Here is a 21,891-nt window from a genome sequence, read left to right on the forward strand (position 1 = left end):
CACTATTTACAATAGCCAGGACATGGAAACAAGCTAAATGTCCAACAACAGATGAATGGATAAAGAAGATGTGATACATATATACAATGGAATATTACTCATCCATGAAAAGGAACGAAATTGGGTCATTTGCAGAGATGTGGAGGGACCTAGAGTCAGTCTCTCATACAGAGTGAAGTAAGCCAGAAAGAGAAAAACAAATTATCATATATTAACACATATACGTGGAATCTAGAAAAATGGTACAGATGAACCTAAATAGGGCAGGAATAGAGACGCAGACGTAGAGAACAGACATGTGGACACAGGGGAAGGAGAGGGTGGGACGAATTGGGAGATTAGGTTTGACATAAATACACTACCATGTGTAAAATACACAGCTAGTGGGTACCTGCTGTATAGCACAGGGAGCTCAGCTCAGTGCTCTGTGATGACCTAGATGGGTGGGAGGGAGGTCCAAAAGGGAGAGGATATAGGTATACATATAGCTGATTCACTTCATTGTACAGCAGAAACTAACACAACATTGTAAAGCAATTTTACTCCAATTAAAAGAAAAAAATAAAAAGAATACGCCTGCCAGTGCAGGGGACATGGGTTCAATCCCTGGTCTGGGAAGACCCCACATGCCACGAAGCAACTAAGCCTGTGTGCCAACTACTGAGCCTGTAGCCTCTAGAGCCCGCGTGCCACAACTACTGAATCCTGTGTGCCCTAGAGCCTGTGCACCACAACTACTGAGCCCACGCGCCACAACTACTGAAGCCCGCACGCTCTAGGGCCCACATGCCGCAACTACTGAGCATGTGTGCTGCAACTACTGAAGCCCACGTGCCTAGAGCCCGTGCTCCGCAAAGAGAAGCCACCACAATGAGAAGCCCACGCACTACAACGCAGAGTAGCCCCCACTCGCCGCAACTAGAGAAAGCCTGCACATAGCAACAAAGACCCAACGCAGCCAAAAATAAAATATAATTTTAAAAAAAAGGAGAGAGAGAATAAAGTCACTAGCCACTGTAGTCCCAGAACTTTAACACACCATGAAAGGATTTCATGGTGGAGATCAGGAATGAGGTACTCTGTGTGCTGAGAAAAACTGGCAGAACAGACCTTCAGTTGGTTAGATATTTTCAGTAGAAAATTTTATGAATCCAATTTCTTGCATATTCTCATACCTAGAAAAGCACTTAAATCATTAATGAAGACATCTGCTCCTTGTGACTAGAAGCAACCTTCTTGTGACCAGCAGCAACCTTCTGCTTAGATGTGTGCTTGGTTGCACATACCCCCTTGACCAAATCACATATGTAATGACCTCCCCCACTACCTCTTCGAAGCAGCTCCTCAGAGCTGAGAGGCTGTCTCCCGTGCTATACTCCTCAGTAAGTCCCAAATAAAACTGAACTCATTGCCCTCACACTGTGGGATGTTTTTTGTTATTGTTGTTCAGTCGACAAGGGTAACTCCTCCTTTGTACACACAGATTCCTCTGTTCCCAAATAATTTCTACTCATCCTTCAAGGCCTAGCTCAAATATCAGCTTTTTGAGATAGGTTCTTGTGTCCCTCATAGCTAGAGGAATGTACTACTCTTGTAGGATTTTATACATAATTCAATCACAGAAGTTATCACTAGCTATTGCCTGTCTATAATCTTGAAGACACCGAACTTGTTCAGGGCAGAATTATATCTTACTAATTTTCACATTTCGGGTATATATAATAAACACTTAATAAAAAGCATTAACTGGATGAAGAGGTAAATAGTAGCTGAATAAGAACTCAAATCAGGGACTTCCCCGGTGGCACAGTGGTTAAGAATCCGCCTGCCAATGCAGGGAACACGGATTTGAGCCCTGGTCCAGGAAGATCCCACATTCCGTGGAGCAACTAAGCCTGTGTGCCACAACTACTGAGCCTGCACTCTAGAGCCCACGAGCCACAACTACTGAAGCCAGCGCGCCTAGAGCCTGTAGAAGCCACCACAATGAGAAGCCCGCGGGCCACAACTAGAGAAAGCTTGCACGCAGCAATGAAGACCTAACGCAGCCAACAATAAATAAATAAAATCATAAAAAAGAAAAAGAAAAAAAGAACTCAAATCATTAGACTCCAAGTTCTCTGCTTTTGTACTTTATGTTTTACTAGAAATATTTATTGAATAAGAAATTTAATACTCAAATATGTCTTCCCCATTAGACTATAAACACTATGAGTGAAGGAAAATTACTGTCTGATACTGTATCCAATGTCTAAAGTAGGCTTCACACATTGTAGGAGATTAATAAATGTTAATGAAATGAATAAATACATGAATTAATAAATTTTTTAAAACCTCAACATACTTGAAGAATGGGTATATTACTTAATTTGTCTAATGACAAGTTGACCAAGAAGTCCTTTCATTAAGTTCTGGTAGAATTTCTTAACTATTTAAATATCACATACAATTTATTTACATTGTATAACAGAGGGCAAGATTCCACAGTGCGACAAATCTTATTTTGAAGAGGCTGTAATCTACCTATCAATCAAAATCTATTGCTCCAACTTGGCTCATTTCCCCCATTCATTTCCTACCTGAACCCTGTAATAATTTAATTTAACTCCTATGCCAGGCCTTCAATAAAAGTCTGATGAAAAATGAATCACGGTGTGTGTGTGTGTGTGTGTGTGTGTGTGTGTGTGTGTGTGTGTGTGTGTGTGTGTGTTTACGTGTACAATAAGACATTATAAGATCTCAAATTATTTTTGGAAGTATTAAGAATATACATGATATACAGAGAAAGATACATGCATAGACACAAAAACACAGACACCCACTCACAAATGAAAATAAAGCCAAATATTTTGCTATAATCCATTTACTTCTAGGAATAGTATGAACATGTCTTTTCATCTAGTATGCCAAGAAAAAAACAGTTAAAAATATTAGTCTAGATCCTCCCCTGATCCATACTGTTAAATTAATGTTTTAATGCAGTCATCATTCGATTATATTATAAAGGAGCCTACAACTCGTAAAACCAACAAAAACTGAAAGAATTTCACAAAAATATTAGTTACAGAATAGTTTACTTTGTTGGAATACTTGGAAAAGAACCAGACAGGAAAAGAGTAGTAACAAAAGGCAGAAAATATTTGTAATCAATGAGCAAATACTAAAATAAATCTCAAAATATCATCAATTCAATGTACATGTTCAAAATGGCTTTCATCTTCCTTTCTAATGTTTATCATTCCTTTCACTTCTAAATTTCTGCTACCAATCCATCATCTCTTCAAATGGCTTGCAATAAAAGGAACAAAGAAAACACACACTCCTTCTAGGAGAATCGATTATACTGCTCATGCCAAGACCACAGATCCATAAAGTTTATTGACTAGTTAATATAAAAGTAGAATATATCTGCTAAACCAATTACCTTTTTAAAAGAAACTCTTATCATTAAAACAAGTTATTTTCAACAAGTATACCAAAACAGATAATAGAAAGAATCTTATGAAAGGTCATCTAACCCAATTAACCAGAACTCCTTTATTCATTTGCCAACATTCCTACCAGGGAATCTGGTCTGCAATTTAACCCCTCCTGACACAGGGAAATTATTACCAATACAAGTTGATTCTATTTTTGTATTTCTTTACTTCTAGAGACTTTCCCTTTATCGAGCTAAAATGATTCAGTCTGTGTCACCCACCCATTGTTTCTTCTATCCTTGAGGTTTCACATATAAATCAATAAATCTAATCTTATTTCCGCATAAAGAAATTCCTTCAAATGAAGATGGCTAATATATGGATCTCCTGATTCTGTCTCTTCAAGCTCAAACTATCCAGGTTTTCAACCTATCTTCATGATGTGGCTTTAAATTCCTTCATCAATTTCAAAAAATGGAGAATGTTTTAGAATTCAATCCTCCAAGCATGAAATTCAACATGAGAAATAATGCATATCCACCAGAATAGCAATGTAGAATTATTATACTATTAATTTTTGAAACCTAAGAATAGGACACTTCATTCTTCTATGAGTGGACTGCCATAAATGTCAAGGGAAGCCTGTAACCAATGTTTTATTGTGGATGAATGGGAAGAAAACAAGTAAAGAGTAGTAAAAGAGTCTCTAAAACACAAGAGGCTACCTCTTTGCCCTCAACTTTATTTTTTTTTGACACTAAGGCTACACATTTTCATCTATCAATTCACTTTCCTTGCTAGGAAGTTCATACTTTATAGCAAGGTTATACTAGAAATTTTATGTGTTATAAAACTTTTTTATTGTAGCTGAAAAATCAGGTCAATATTCCCAATTTATTCATACACTTAATAAAGTCAGTTAAAATATCAAACTAAAAAACAGTTTAAGGAACTCAGAATTGGTATTAGGTTGGAAAATACCTAAATATCAAAACAGCTAATAACATAAATCAAAGCAGTCAGAAGTCAGTGATACAAGTATCAGCTAAGCCAAAAACTGGCTCAGTATACTTGATTAAACCACTTCACCTCTCTGGGCCACTGAGGACCCTCATCTGTGAAATGAAGATAAAGAATTAGGATCAGAAGTTCTTATATGCTTTGATCTCAGGACCTCTTTATACTTTAAAAAAAAGTATTGAATACTTCAAAGAGCTTTTATATCTATCCCTGGTTACCATATTAGAAATTAAAACATGTTTTAAAATGTTTACTAATTTATTATTTTTAATAATAGAAGCATTAAATGTCAAACAAGTAACATTTTATGGAAAAAGAAAAAAAAAATTTCCAAACTAAAAAATTTAGTGCCAAGGGTTACATTGTTTTATAATTTTTGCAACTCTCTTTAATGTCTGGCTTAATAGAAGACAGCTACATTCTCATATGCTTACGCATTCAATCAATATCGCATGTCATGTAACCTCTGGAAAACTACTTACATTCATGATAGAGTGAGTATGAAAAAGCAAACAATGTCTTACTATCATTTTGAAAATAGCTCTGCCTTCGTGGACCCCCTTGAAAAGGCCTTAGGAATCCCCCCAAGAGGCCCTCAACCAACTACTGGACAAGACCATCTCCAATTCTCAAGATCCACATGAAACTAGACTGATGACAAAATTTTTTATTTTTAAGAAAACTGAAAATACACTTATCTTCACCAGGATAGAATGCATCACTAGTACGATTTTAAGAGATTTCAGTGAGATGGTCCTTTTAAACCAACTATAAAAAGTCATATAAGAAAAGATGTTTAAGATTAAAAATAATAGAACATAGTATACTCTGTTACTATGGAAATTAGTACAAGGAGGAAAAGCTATCTAAATAACTTCCTTTGTATTATAATACTACTACTAATAGTATGCATGAAAAAATTAACTTTTTTGTAATAAATATACACAGATCATCTACTATATATAAAGCACTGTGCTAAGCGGAGTAAGGGAAACAAAGCAGAAAGAACTTGATACTCTTGCAAGAGAGGTCTGAGGTATACTCAAAAACTATAACCCAAAGTTTTTTTAAAATGCTATAAAACAAGTTAAGATAAAGCAATATGGTGGTTCACAATCTTCAGATTGTTATGAGAATGTCAACAACGTTAATATAGTTATGATTAAACTATTCATTCACAAAGTCTAGAAATACAAGAAAATCTACTATCTGTATTTCCTAGCCTATAGAGTTAAGTTCCATTCACTGAATCCAAAGTTGAAGGGGTTCAGAACAAGCCTGCCCAAAATGTGACACTTTGGCATTTGGATTACTTTGAACTGAAGACAACCAAGGCCCAAAAGACTCAGGAAGACCTTTTTACCTCTCCCTTAAGTACCTAAAAAATTTTGCATAAGGGGCCTGGCTCAGAGAGAGAGCTACCAGAGATTAACAGTTTATCTGAAAGACCTATCCCTATGGCAGCTAATTACCAAACATCTGCTCTTCTTACTGTTCTGTGAATTACCCTCCTCCCCTTTAAAGCCCCAGTCCCCTATCCCATTCCTTAGCTCAGGAAGGCCTCAACTGCCAGACTTGCCCTTGGGTTTCATATTTTTATGGGGCTCCCATACCTATGTAATTAAATTTGTTTTTCTCCTGTTAATCTGTCTTTCGTCAACTGAATTAGCAGACCAGCCAAAATAGCCAAGAAGAGTAGAGGAAAAAAATCTTCCTCCCCTACAAAGTAACACACATACCTTTCCAGGGGAAAAATTCAAATGTAAGATATAAAAGCAAGTTTAATCTCTAATTTCACACATGCAAATAAAATCATTGTTGCTATTATCAGCAATGACTTTGGCAAATACTTATAACAGCACCTACACACCTTTATGCTTCAGTCTCATGGCCAGATGCAAATACAGAGTGATAATAAGACCAGAAAAAGTTAAGTATATTAAAATCCTAGAAACACTGGCTGAATCTTTCATACATCACTGAAAAGTATATTAGCTAGCCAATTAAACTATAATGGATAGTCAATCATTCAATTGCAGCATCTAAATGACTAGTGTGCCGCGTGGTTGCCTTCTTCCTAATATACAAATTAATTTAGAAGAGCTATTTTTCCTTTGTAAAAATAATGAATTCAAGCCTAATCTTCTCTCCTTGATCTGGGATATATTCAAGAACATAAAGAATAATCAAAATGTTTTCTTATTTGTAAATAACTATGTAACTCCGCTGGACAGTAATACTGTTTACTTCAAAATAAAAAGAAAACTGAAATATAAATTTTGGTAATACCTCCTTTTAGAAATAATTACATTTTTTATGATTATGGAATTATGACAGTTGATAGCATTTGCATTATGTAAACCTTAAGAAGAGTATCTACTTAATATTTTTACACTAAATAAAAAGTTCTCAGCCATGTTAATTCTAGCAATGGTCTCTGCCTTTATTAAGATAAACATATTAGTATAACATATATGTAAATTTATTCTATATTCTGTAAGCTTATAATACTTGAATACTTCTCTCCATTGAACTCCTCTATCCCCAAAATACTATGTCCCCCAAAATATTAGGAGATATTCCATACACTTTTTAGAAGTTCTATATTCATCTTTTTTTTTTCACAGACAAAACAGGCGAAATAGCACCATCTGGTGGGTATCACCTTAGTTTTAAAATAAATTTCTGCATTTACATTATTAATACTATTTTGGAAAACCTGCACAACAATAGGGACTCATTTAAAGTACTACAAATGAATAATAAAAAATGGCTTGACTAGCAAGCAAAAGTGTACTTGAAAACTGAATCAAGGTTGCAGCATTATTTTGTTTTTTAATTACTAAGAAGTTAACCATTATTCTAAGGTCATTCGGGATAAAATCTCCTCAGAACCTTGTGGTCTTAGTTTAAAAAAAAGAAAAGAAATGTCAATTTTTAATACAAAAAATAATTTTTATTTTTGAAATAATACATCTACACTACTCAATGAAGAGGATGAAATGTGAACATAATCTTCAGGAAAGACAGTGTTCTCTGTTGTTTGTGTTTATATCAGGGCTGATTTTTTAAAAAAATAGGTGTGTCCAAATCAACTAAAATTAGTTAAGGCTGATCTCAAGGTTGATTAACAATAAAATCTTTCTGAATACTAACTGTGCTGGATAATGGTGAAAACATAAATTAGGTCATAATTTTATGAGCTAACAGTAACAACTATGAAAAGGAATATAAACAAACTAAAGGCAAAAATCAGGACACTAATTACAGGCTTTTAAAGGTGAAATGGAGAATGAGAGCATGATCAAAATACTAAAAAGCCCAAAAGAGGGTAGCATATTTCTTGATGTACTATCTAAAATGATTTTTTTAATTACATATTATATTTTTTCAATAACTATTGGTGAACCACACACTACATTACACAAAGTTAGGCACTATGTATACAATGGAAAGGAAAGACAAATACACAAAGAGGTAAACCCATTCTCTCCTGGAGCTTACAATGTAGCTATCTTTCTCTCCACTTCCTGAGCACCTTGCAGATGGAGCAATTCATCTCCCTTTTAATTATGCTGCTGTTTCCTAATGTAAAGGAATTGAACATTTCAATTTATACAGCTTTCATATTAAAAATACACTGACCATTATTTTACTTCAACACAAAAGACTTAAAGCAAAGTTCATCTCTGCTCCTTGCACTAAAATGACAAGAAGCTTACAAAAACAACATTTTTGGTGAAAAATGTCCATAAGATGATGAAGTCTTTAGAGTAACAAATATTGATGGCTGAACCAGCACACCAGACAAAAGCTAAAACCAAAGACTGAGGAGGAAGAAGGGAAAGAAGAAATAAGAAGCAAGTCAATTTATTTGCAGAATCACCAAATGACTCAATTTCTGGAGAAAGGGATATGCATTCATATTAAAAAGGAAACAGATTAAATAAAAGTCTGCACATTGAATGGCAAAATAAACTTCTCTCTCTCTCTCTCTCTCTCTCTCTCTCTCTCTCTCTCTCTCACACACACACACACACACACACACACACACCCCTCCACACACCCATCCCTCCTCCTCTCTTCCTTTCCATTTCCCTATCTCTTCCTTTCCACCTTCCCCCTTCCCCACTTTCTTTCTCATCCTTATTTGACAACAAATAAGGTGGAACGATGAAGTCAGCATGGGAATAAAATTATGCTCTAGAAATGTTCTGATAATTAACTCTATTTTTAAAAGGATTAAATTATGGACCAATTTTTTTTTATATTTTCCTAGAACATTCAATACAAAGAAATCAGAATCATTTTATGTTGTCTAAAAATCCTTCTATAAATAAAAATTAAAAGTACCATCATTTTGAACATCATGCTTTAAAAACTAATACCATTTTCCTAAAATTCCTAAAGCATCATTTTCTTAAACTTTAACTTCCGGGACTTCCTTGGCGGTCCAGGGGTTAAGACTCTGAGCTCCCACTGCAGGGGGCATGGGTTCCATCCTTAGTCAGGGAACTCAGATCTCACAGGCTGTACACCATGCAGCCAAAAAAAAAAAAATTAACTTCCAATTCAACTAATACTTATTCCTTAACCCACAGGCATTTAATTTGATTCTACAGCATTTAATAAGCAGACCTCTGTATGACACACAAGCAGAACTGGATATGAAATAGTCACAGGTCTCAAATTCAGTCTAATATGGACAACAGACAAGTTTTAGTACAATAACAAAAGCAAATTTATTAGGGGTGAAGAAGGAGCTTTTTGGCAGAAGCAGTTGAATTTTGAAGTTATCAGGCAGATAAGATTGGGAAAGGGTAGAACTGTACATTCAAAGACCCAGATACAAAAACAAGCAATCAGATCTTAAGGGAGCTTAAGGAAGAAAGCTGTTGGCTAGGGATAGCGATAATGGGGGAAAGCCAGTTTCAGATCATCAACTGCTTCCAAGTCATGCATAATAACTTGAAATTCATCCAGTAGGCAATGGAGAACTATTAATGTGTTTTAACAACATGGTCAAGTGATGGGACAAACTAGTGTCTTAGAAAGGTGGACAATCAATAGGACAGAAACAAAAGTGCAACCATGTGAAGTAAAGAATGTGAATGTGAAGTAAAGAGAACAGGTGAGAATAGAGGCAGGGTGGTTATATAAGGTGCTACTGTAACATTCTGGGCAAGAATTATGAAAAGAAGAATACATAGAGTTGGAGACTTTTTTTAAGATTTATTTGTTTATTTTATTTATTTTTGGCTGTGTCAGGTCTTAGTTGCAGCATGCGGGATCTTTGTTGACGCACGCGGGATCTTTCATTGCAGCACGTGGACTTCTCTCTAGTTGTAGCTTGTGGGTTTTCTCTTCTCTAGTTGTGGCGGGCAGGCTCCAGGGCGCGTGGGCTCTGTAGTTGTAATGTGTGGGTTCCAGAGCGCATGGGCTCTGCAGTTTGCAGCACGTGGGCTCTCTAGCTGAGGTGCAGGAGCTCCATCGTTGTGGTGCGCGGGCTGAGTTGCCCCGCGGCATGTGGGATCCTAGCTCCCTGACCAGGGATCAAACCCGTGTCCCCCACACTGCAAGGCAGACCCTTCACCACTGAACCACCAGGGAAGTCCGAGTTGGAGACATTTAAAGCATGTTATTTATTCATTAAAAATGTATTGAGGGACGGGGGAATTCCCTGGTGGCGCAGTGGTTAAGAATCCGTCTGCCAATGAAGGGAACACAGGTTTGATCCCTGGTCCAGGAAGATCCCACATGCCATGGAGCAACTAAGCCCATGCGCCACAACTACTGAGTCCACGCGCCACAACTACTGAAGCCCGCGTGCCCTAGGGCCCACGCACCGCAACTACTGAGCCCATGTACTGCAACTACTGAAACCCACGTGCCTAGAGTCCATGCTCTGCAACAAGAGAAGCCACCACGGTGAGAAGCCCACGCGCCACAAGGAAGAGTAGCCCCAGCTCGCCACAACTAGAGAAAGCCTGAACACAGCAACAAAGACCCAACACAGCCAAAAATAAATTAAAAATAAATAAATAGGGCTTCCCTGGTGGCGCAGTGGTTGAGAGTCCGCCTGCCGACGCAGGGGACACGGGTTCATGCCCCGGTCTGGGAGGATCCCACATGTTGCGGAGCGGCTGGGCCCGTGAGCCATGGCCCCTGAGCCTGTGCGTCCGGAGCCTGTGCTCCGCAACGACAAAGGCCACAACAGTGAGAGGCCTGCGTACCGCCAAAAAAAAAAAAAAAAAAGAATGAGATCACTAGGCAATTTAAACTAACTCCTGACTTATGCTCTCCTGAATGCACACCATGCCTTGCCTAACCTGTTGATTCTTTTCCAAGATTAAAAGAAGTAAGAATGAAGTATTTAGTAGTTAAAGAATGACTAGCTCTCTACCTCCAACAGACCCCATTAGCAATCCTGCAGGCAGATCACTCGGGTAAGATAACATCTGAAGAGTCAGCCAGCCTGCCCACAATGGAGAATGATGCAGAACCCAACCTCCTGCCTTGATGATTCAGAGATTCTTCCCCCACTTTTCCCCTTAAAAACTGTCATGGCTGAGCAGAATCTTTGGAGTTGGTCTCAGGACACGAGTCCACCTTCTCCTCTGATTAAAGCAATTTCCCTTTCTACTGACACCTGCCTCTCGAATTATTGGCTTTTGAGTGGCAAGTAGCTGAACCTGAGTTCAGTAACAAAAATATTCAGGCATAAATTAAGCATTAAGTAATACCCTATGAATACTTTGTATATGGGAAATGGATTCACTTTAAGCTGATAAAACACAATTTTTACCACCAAAAATTCTGCATGTAAAATGGCCATAAGCAGAGAATCTTAGAACCATAACAACCTAAGGCCAAAAAAAAAAAGAAATGCTGAGGATTGAAATCCAGCATTTCTTTGATTGTCTTTGTTGAATTCAATTTGAAAATAAATGAATCTTTCTAGCACGCAGAAATTTTGTTTGTCTCCTTTCTGCAAGACCCTCTCCCCCCAAAAAATTCCCTTAATGACCATTTTCTCATCCAATTTAACAATGAAAAAACTCTTTAAAAAAGATCATTTCAAATATGATATATGGCAACCAGTTACACTTCCAAAAAAGTTTTTTTTCAAATCTTCCATTGGATTTTTTCTACCTCCTCTGGTCTTACCCAACACAGACCCTACAGATGTAGAAATCACAAGTGTCTCTGGCCTTCACAAACAAAAAGACATTAAAGTAGTAGGAATATTTGGGGAAGATGGTTTCCCTTTGTATATGCTACTAAAATTTAGTATATATAAAGTAAGACACTTTTATAAAGGTAACATCTTCACAAGAAAAAACACTTGGAAGTGATTAGAATATAAAGTAAAATTTTATAAGAAAAATTTTAAATCTATTCTAGATAATGCTCAATCACTTTGCAAAATGATTGAAAAAGCCAAGTTGCAATCTTAATGAAGTTCTACAGAGGGAGCTAGCATCACAAGGAATAAATTTATAATACACAGAACTTCAAGAAGAAGACCTATTTGGTTGGAAATATTGGATTTCTAGTCATCAACATAAGCTCAGATTATCCTCTAAGGTTTTACACCTTAGCCATCAGCCAACCCCAAAAAACCACAGTATTACCTACAAACTATGGTATTTTTCTAGTAAATCATATTAAAACTAATGAAATATAACATCCACCATAAATAGTTTGTGAAGTAAATGTGTTTTAAATAATATCATTCTTCTAAAGAATTTTTTAGAATATTCTTTTTCCTAAGTCACTGAACTTAAGCAAAGTAAAAAGCAATAAAAAAGATCTGAAATCAAATTGGAACCTACCTTTCCTACTATAAGAAAAGTAATAGAGTCTCTCCAAGCCTTAGTTTCCTGTAAAATGGGAATGATTATAATACCTACCTCATAGGGTTGCTGTGAGGATTAAATTAGAGCATAAAAGTACTTAAAGTAATGTCCTCTTTCCTTGCTCTTAAGTGTTATTCAATTTTTCAATACTTTCCAAAAAGAAAACATTAATTATAGTTAGTAGAGAAAATACTAATTATATATAGTTAGTAGTTTTCAAGAACTAGATTAGCTGCTAACAGATACTAAAGTTCCCCAAAACTCCTAAATTCATATCATTCCCAAATAGTCTGACTCAATCCTTAAGGGAATATAGACCATGTTGGCATAACCCTTACATTGTTTTTCAGGTAGATATCTGTCATAGCTGCACTCTCAAAATATTCTTGTCTGTTGTAGACCAAGAAGAAAAAAGAATTCAACACAGCAATTTCTACTCTATTCAACCCATGTTGACCTGAATAAATTCACCCTATTGATACCACATAGTAAAATACTGTCAAGTAAATTATTTGTAGCAAAAGATCAATGAACTACACTTGGACTGAAAAGGTCTGGATGAAGTTTCAGGAACCACCTTACCCTTCCCCACTAAAAAAATCAAAGAAGTAGAAAGCAAAAAAGACCACCACCATTTTTTTCTGAACAATTTTATGCCTGAAACTCAAAAACTATATTCAGAGGGATTACGGAATAGACTAAAAGAGAAGTAGCTAATTAAAGAAACTATTTGCTTAATGGATAATAATGAAAGAGCAAAGCACTAATCTAAACCCACAGTGATATGCGACAGACAGCTAAGCTTCTCTAAGAGCCGAAGCCAGTTAAACAGTGTTTTTATAAGCATCATCATACTCAAAACAACCTACATCACAACTAACCTTTATGATTCCTTGTAGATCAAAACTTTCTCACATATATAATTTCATCTAATCCTCATTAAACCTAACAAGATAAAATGAAATTATCACTGTTTTACAAATGACGATGTTGTATTCAAGAGATTAAGTGATTAACCCAAGTATGGTAGTTTTATACTGTGTCAACTAAAAACTACAATCCCCAGAATTTCCTTCCCTATGTGGTTTTAGGTTGGGATTAGCCACAAGAGAAATTTGTGTACAATTTGGGAGGTACAAGTGAAGCAGCGGCCCTTTCACACCAAGGGTAGTTACTGGCTAGAGGTAGTGAAGACAGAAAGGTATGGGAGGAATTCCAATTTATCCTTATGTATCCCCACTCTACCTCCAGCTCACCTTTCCAACCAGGCCTAAGCCCATCACCAAATGCTCCACTGAAAACTCACAGAAGTGGTAGCTTCAAAAAGCCAACAATCCACCAACTCTCCTCACAGTTTACTCCAGCAGCTATACATTCCTAGCTGCTTCTTGAAAGCTCCAATTCATTAATCCACACACCAGGACTGGTTAGTGACTTTTCTCTAATCCTTTCTGGACCTCTACTTCCCTAGTTTTTCTTGCAATAAGTAAGGTTTAATCCCTATAATAGGTTTCTTATTTCTCATTACTCATAGCAGAATTGCATCTTACCTGATATACCAAGGATACAATCTGTGGCAAAACATACATAAACTCAGTTTCTTCTAGTGCTGAATCCAGAGCACCATACATTTCTTCAAAAACAGAAGGTGGCAATTTAGGATTAATCCTTTGAGGCTTTTAAGGTTTTACCACTAATAACATACATTTTTCATTCATCTATCATATATGCATGAATATATGACAAAGTTTAATACTAAAATTATTTCTTGTAATGAGTACTTCTTTATGTCAGAGTTAATAATTTTCTTTTAAACAATATTTAAGCAAACCTTTCGAAAGTTTCATAATCCAGTTATAACAACAGATAACAAGAAACTATGAAATCCTAGAATTCTAAAGTGAGAGCACAGTCAAAAGTTCACCAAAGGGGTGAACTCTGCTCACAGATTAGTTTAGAACCATTAATAGTTGCCTGGAATGAATTCAATCAATGCTAGTTTGAGATTCTTACAGAAGTCACCTGATGATATTAGTATAAAAAAACAAAGAGCAAAGAATTTGAACACACATTTAGTACTTATTCCTGGAGGCACAGCTTCATAAGCACAAATGGTGAATGTTATTGTAGAGCTTTTTAAAGATCAATTTAAAAAGCAATACAGTAAACAGCTACTGTACAAAGATCATGACTATATATTAAAAACTCAATTACAAAAATATTTCACAAACAACAAGAAGAACAAAAATGTTTCCCATGTAAGAGGCATCTGTATCTTAGGATAAAATGTCCAATGAAAGGATCATACGTGGAATCAAACAACTTCGATCAAAGAAGATTGCTGTGTTCTAGAGAAAAAGATTCTTCTACTGGTAACAAAGATTATGAAAATTCTGAATGTTCAAACAAATGAGAAGTAAAAAAGAAAAAAGAATTTTAAAATTATTTCACATAATATGTGGTTGTGAAACTTCTCTAAAAGCTTTTAGAGTCAACTTGGCCAAAAAGCTTTGTATTATACCATCTCCTTGGAAGAATGAGAAGTGCCTTGCATTTGGAATTCAGGTATACATAGTATACCTGACTCTCCTCAACTCACTGAATGAGTCTGAGGTGGTTTCTAAAGCATAATATAATACTGTAAAATTAATCAGCCATTGAGAGCCTTGATATAGCCATTGGGTTCATTATAATCAGTTAGTACTGGGACTTGCACTGAATATCGATCCTTTTTATTTAAAAAAATTATTGTATTTTTAGGGAGCTGCTTGGTGTGATACAAAAAGCATTTAAATGGGCATCACAAGACTTGAATTCTGGTCCAGCGCTGTCATTAAAGAGCAGTATAACCTATAGTAAGTCACTTTATCATGTGGATCTCACCCATTCATCATAAAATATGAATAATTAGTTCTAGGGTTCATTTCTAGAATCTTAAATTCTATAATTTAAAATATGTAAAAGAAAGTGGGCCCTGAGAAAGGGATCATAAAAATGTTCATGGTATTTAAAATACTGCAGCTTTTATGAATATTGAAATCATATTAACCACTTAACCTTGTTGCTGGTCCTAGATGTTCTTTATTTCAATTTTAACTTTTCACTTCCCAGGCATTTTTGTTCTCTTTGGCATTTGCCATGAACAAAATCTATCAGCTTTATAGGCAATCAGTTCTAACACTACTCTTACAAGACAATCTTGATATTTTCAAAGAATTACTAAGCCACACCATCAATAATAATGAATTTAAGAGCATATCAGATGTTACTGATTGTCTCTAAGGGCTCTGAACATGTTCTGAAACATGCCACTTAAATACTTAAAAATCTCCCCTGCTGGTTTAGAAATTGGCATTGTTCTCTAAGAAATTATAATATTTTTACACTGAACCAAAGATTAAGGTCTAAGAGTGTCCTTTCCAATACTCCTGCTTCATACCTCTTACATAATTCATTTATTTTCTTCCATTTCATCATAATCCTAAACCAATAAAAACTTATATATACATATTCCAAGATAAAACTTTTAAATTCAAGGGGTAATTCTAACAAAATAATTCAATTTTGACATAAAAAAATAGTCAATAAGGAGAATTCATTCAGTAACAAAAGGGAAAACATACTTCATATCTAGAACAGCATAGGGCTTCCCTGGTGGCGCAGTAGTTAAGAATCCGCCTGCCAATGCAGGGGACACGGGTTCGAGCCCTGGTCGGGGAAGACCCCACATGCCGCCGAGCAACTAAACCCATGTGCCACAACTACTGAGCCCACATGCCACAACTACTGAAGCCCATGCACCTAGAGCCCATGCTCCACAACAAGAGAAGCCACCGCAGTGAGAAGCCCACACACCACAACGAAGAGTAGCCCCCACTGGCCGCAACTAGAAAAAAGCCCGTGTGCAGTAATGAAGACCCAATGCAGCCATAAATAAATAAATAAATAAATAAATAAATAAAACACATAAAAGTACAAAGAAAAAAATTAAAATTCACCCATTATCAATCACCCACAGATCTACTATTCTACTACAATTCTCTTTTATGATATCTACAAGCAATCTTTTTCACCTACTTAAATCATCACGATATTAAATATTTTCCTAAAAACATTTTAATAACTGCATAGAAAGAGAAAAAAAAATACCGTATGCTAACACATATATATGGAATCTAAAAAAAAAAGGTTATGAAGAATCTAGGGGCACTACGGGAATAAAGACGCAGACCTACTAGAGAATGGACTTGAGGACATGGGGAGGGGGAAGGGTAAGCTGGGACACAGTGAGAGAGTGGCATGGACATATATACGTTACCAAATGTAAAATCGATAGCTAGTGGGAAGCAGCCGCATAGCACAGGGAGATCAGCTCGGTGCTTTGTGACCACCTAGAAAGGTGGGATAGGGAGAGTAGGAGGGAGGGAGATGCAAGAGGGAAGAGATATGGGGATATATGTATATGTATAGCTGTTTCACTTTGTTATAAAGCAGAAACTAACACACCATTGTAAAGCAAATATACTCCAATAAAGATGTTAAATAAAATAAAATAAAATAAATAACTGCATACTATTCCACAGAGTTAATTTAGTTAATTGCACTAGAAAAAGAGAATAGCTCATTTAAGATTAATCCAATAGTGTGGCACTTGCTTTTTAAGAGAATTGAAAATTTTGTGTTTTCTATAAAATGTGTATATATTAAGTATGCACATAGGTCATTTGGCTCCTAATAAGATTTAGACTCCTTTCCAACATCTTTTTTTAATTGAAATAAAGTAAGTAAAGCAAAGAGTAACCTAGAAAAGATGTGATTTTTTAGTGCTAAATAGTGACAAAAGAAAAGGTCTAACCTGAAAATCTGCTTCAATCAATAAAATGTATTTTTCCTGTCATAACGCCATACAATTTTTTTTCCAGAGCACTTCCATTAGATTAAAAATTTGAGCTATTAATCTATCATCACACTACACGCCTTGAAGAGTTTCTCTAAGAATTATGACAGATTTGAGCTAAATACCTCTCTCTCTTTTCCAGTCTGTGGTATGGCCTAATGATATTCATTTTTAACCATAGCTGGCAAAGATTAGGGACATCACTAATTTTCCTACACAGCTAAATATGTAGTTATGGTAGAAAAATAATAACTCCAATATACTTTTAGTGATAAATGCTAACTTATAAAATAATTACTATGTAATATATTCAAAGAGGAATAAAATCTGCAAGGACAATGACAAGAAAAAGTATATAACAATCAAATCCAGAAGATATTCCAAGTGGCTTAACATAAAAGAAAGAAAATTCTGGAAAAGTACATATTATTTACACTCAGCTAGTATGTTTTATACCAGATACTGTTAACAAGACAGGACTGCCCTACCAAAGGTCTGCTACGGAATATCCAGAAGACATATCAGGCACTGTGAGAAAAAAAAAATCATCTATCCAAATTTAACACATTCTAGGTGAAAATATAATTTGAAACCCTCAATCTTTTGCTTCGAAATTCATAGTCATAAAGCAAGGCTGGTATTAAAATTCATGTGGCCTAAAGACAAGCAAAACTTCTTCACTGAGAACTACAAAGCACTGCTGAGAGAAATTAAAAGACAGACTAAATACTGTTAAGATGTCAATTCTCTCTCAAATAGATTCAACATCCCCATGATAATCCCAAAAGGTTTTTCTGAGGAAACTGATACACTGATTCTAAAATATATGGCAATGTAAAGGATCTAGTACATCCAAAGCAATCTTGTAAATGAAGAACAAAGTGGGAGGACTTACAGCACCTGACTTCAATACTTACTATACTGTGTGACTAGCATAAAGAGTGACAAGTAAATCAAGGGAACAGGATAAACCCATATTTCGACAGTCATTTTATTTTCAACAAAGGCAACAAAACAATTCAGTGGACAAATAAAGTCTATTCAGCAAATAGTGCTGAAATAACTAGATATCCACATAGATAAAGGAGAATGAACATTGGAATCTACCTCACATCATATACAAATATTAATGCATAATAGATCATAGACCTAAACAAAACAGCTCAAATCATACAGTGTTTAAAGAAAAATATAAATAAGAGTATCTTCATAAATTGAGGGCAAAGGTTTTTTAGATGATCAAAGTAATAATCATAAAGGTAAAAAGTGATAAATTAGACTAAAAATTTAAAACTTGCTTATCAAAAGGCACTATTAAGAAAAAATGGTAAGCCTGGGATTGGAGGAAAAAATTGTAAAACATACATCTGACATTGACTGGTATCCAGAATATATAAAGAATTCCAACAAGTCATCAATAAAAGGAGAAAACAATCTAATTTTTTTCATCAGCAAAAGATGTGAACAGACTCTTCACCAAAGAAAATATACATGGCCAATAAGCTAATGAAAAAGTACTCAATATCATTAGTCATCAAGGAAATGCAAATTAAACCAGTCTGAGATACCACTACATATCCACCAGAATAGCTAAAATTAGCAAGACCAACAAATACCAAATGTTGATGAGGATGTAGAGCAACTAGAACTCTCATATATTGCTGGTAGGAATGTAAAACGGTACCACTTTAAAAGAAAATCTAGTAATTCCTCATACAACCAAATATACTATTACCCTAGTGACTCAGCAGCAAATCTATTCCTGAGTAATTATCCATGAGAAATAAAAACATGTTCACAAAGACTTATACAAAAATATTAACAGCAACTTTATTCATAGTATCCAGATGAAAGGAAACAGCCTAGACGTCCACCAATAAGAAAACAGATAAATCATGGAATGTTAATCAGCAATAAAAAAATTAACTAATACATGAAAGAATCTAAAAAATATTATACTGAGTGAAATAAGTATTATATAAAACGTAACGTACATATGATTCCATTAATAAGAAATTCCAGAACAGGAAAAACTTAATCTATAGTAGAAAAAAAAACATAATAAGGGTTACCTCTCGGAGGGTAGGAGCAGAGAGTGACTACGAAGAGGCATAAGGGAATTTCTTGATAGAGAACTGGGTTATGAACATTTATGCACTTTTCAAAACTCAGCAAATGTACACTTAAGATTTGTGCATTTCACTGTATGAAAATATTTACAGGTAAAGGCAAAAAATTCTAAACTACTGAATTCTAGGTGATGGTATGCATGTTGAAATATTTATGGGGAAACATACTGATGTCTGCAATTTACTTTTGAAATGCACTCAAAAAGCAGATGAAGTAATGGATAGACAAAAGAATGGATAAGGTGAAAAAGAGAGTAAAATGTTAATGATAAAATCTAGGTGGCGAATATATGGGTAATTATATACTATACATTTAAAATTTTTCATAATAAAATCTAAGGAAAAAATTAGTCTATCCATGAGAGTGAACTATATCACAGACAGCTAAAGAAACTATAAATGAATTAACACATTCATATGGGTTACATATTAAATAATATGAAAATATTCACACTATTGCAGTTTTCTGGTATTTTTAATATTGGTCATAGTCTCCGAGGGCCAAAGGAACCTCTAGGTTGACTACCTAATTCCCAAAACAAAAAAGTTCTGTTACCAAACCTATAAGTAAGCAACCAACCAATGGTACAGTTATAATCACCTACCCTCACTGACTAGGCAGTAAAGAAAGAAATTATATAAAATTCCTTAACAATAAATTTGAGAACCGACGATGGAGATTATAATCAAATGAAGACAAATATAAAAATACTGATGAAAGGCTAGCATAACAATGGGATATATCAACTCTAGGAACTCTTAAATCCTTTTCTTACACATTGAGCCTACCATTTTACGATTAACATTTACTATAATCTCTTCTATAAGACAGAAGAAAGAAAATAATTTGGAAAGATTCAGGACAGTGTTTGTAAATAGAACCTTAAAAAGTACTCAGAAAAATCATTACTTAACCTTGAGAAGAAAATAATAGTCTTGAAGCACTCAATCTACAGAAAAAGTTATTCTCCATAACTTGAGTACAAATGAAGATTACATTTAAACTAAACCATGAGGGACTTGAGTTAGATATTAAAATATCTTTAACATAAGAGAGTGTCAAACATTAAGGAAACTCCCAAGGAAGTTTGTAAAATTCACCCATGTATTTATAAAAAGGATAGATAGAACGTTGACTATCATCAATAATAAGCGCAGTCCGTACAACACTGTAAATCAACTATACTTCAATTAAAAAATAATAATAATAAGTGAGGTCCAACCTGTAGACGTAGTTAGCCTCAAATTCCTCAAACTTAATTCTACATTATTATTTGACATTAGGTGTTTCAATAATAATTACAATTATCAGAACTTTCTTACTGCACAATGGAGAAAAAAAGTAGCCTACTAGAAAACAGAAGCATATACTTTATTTTAGCTTCCCTCTTTGGACAAACCTATGATATTGAAAAGAGATGAAATTTTTTTTTTAAGATTTTTTTTTTGACGTGGACCATTATTTTTTAAGTCCTTAATGAATTTGTTACAATACTGCTTTTGTTTTTTATGTTTTCGTTTTTTAGCCCTGAGGCAAGTGGGATCTTAGCTCCCTGACCAAGGATCGAACCCACACCCCCTGCGTTGGAAGGCGAAGTCTTAACCAATGGACCGCCAGGGAAGTCCCTGAGATGAATTTTTAAAACTCCCAAGTCTGTAATTTTTAACTAAAAACCTCACAGTTCCTGTGAGGTAGTAATCTTTTTAGATACTACCACAGGGCAGAAAAATAGCAACAGAGATATCCCAGAATCATGTATACAGCTAACCTACCCGAAAGATAGGATCCTACAAACATTAAAATTTTTTAAAGGAACAAAATTTTATTTATATTTAAAGTGTTTTACCTTGTGCTAAACAGAGTTAGGCATTTACTTTTTCATAAGACAACAAACAAAATCATATTTCTCCACCTTAAGCAAAGGGTGGAAGTCAACTGAGCAAGAGCCAAAATTAACAATGACAATTTAACATTTTATCTGGGGAAAGAAGATGAAACGACCTATTTCCGAATATGCCCTTAGTCTAGAGGATGGGATACAATACTCCATATTCTAATGTGTGCATAGGAACAATTATTTCCTGTGTTAACCTTATGTAGTATAAATTATCCTAATCATACTAGGATTAAGGTCATAATATTGATTACATCTTTATATTTTATACCACACAGAGTTTTAAAAATCAGATTGTTTACATGTATCTACTCCACAGACAGAGTAAATTATGTACAACCTAGGGTTTAATGCACTTACAGTTCCTTGTGTTTCTCTTCAGCCAAGATTTGGTCATTCAGTTTAAGAGAATACCTGTTAACACAGAAACAAAAATATACTGGTCATATAAACATACGTTTGCCTCATGGACATCTGACTGTGATATCAACATACAGCCAGTTGACCCCTATCAAATAAACACTACTACACTGTTAACAGGTCTCTATCTTAATTGATAAAACATTTAAAACTGCCTAAGTTCTTTTTTTTTTAGTATTTATTTATTTATTTAGGATGCACCGGGTCTTAGTTGAGGCACGTGGGACCTTCATTGCAGCATGCAGTATCTTT

At 35.1% G+C, this 21,891-nt stretch overlaps 1 protein-coding gene across 4 annotated transcripts in view; it reads right to left on the reverse strand.

Annotated features, from left to right (window-relative positions):
* ADK (adenosine kinase) overlaps nt 1-21,891 on the reverse strand; it is a 486,415-nt gene that overhangs the window by 396,298 nt on the left and 68,226 nt on the right. For all 4 annotated transcript variants that reach the window (XM_060034751.1, XM_060034754.1, XM_060034753.1 and 1 more), the window contains one exon: nt 21,580-21,633. In XM_060034751.1, the coding sequence (XP_059890734.1) occupies nt 21,580-21,633 (54 nt within the window). The remainder of the gene's footprint in view (nt 1-21,579; nt 21,634-21,891) is intronic.

This window comes from Delphinus delphis, chromosome 16 (assembly GCF_949987515.2).
Source record: "Delphinus delphis chromosome 16, mDelDel1.2, whole genome shotgun sequence".
NCBI classification, from domain to species: domain Eukaryota; kingdom Metazoa; phylum Chordata; class Mammalia; order Artiodactyla; family Delphinidae; genus Delphinus; species Delphinus delphis.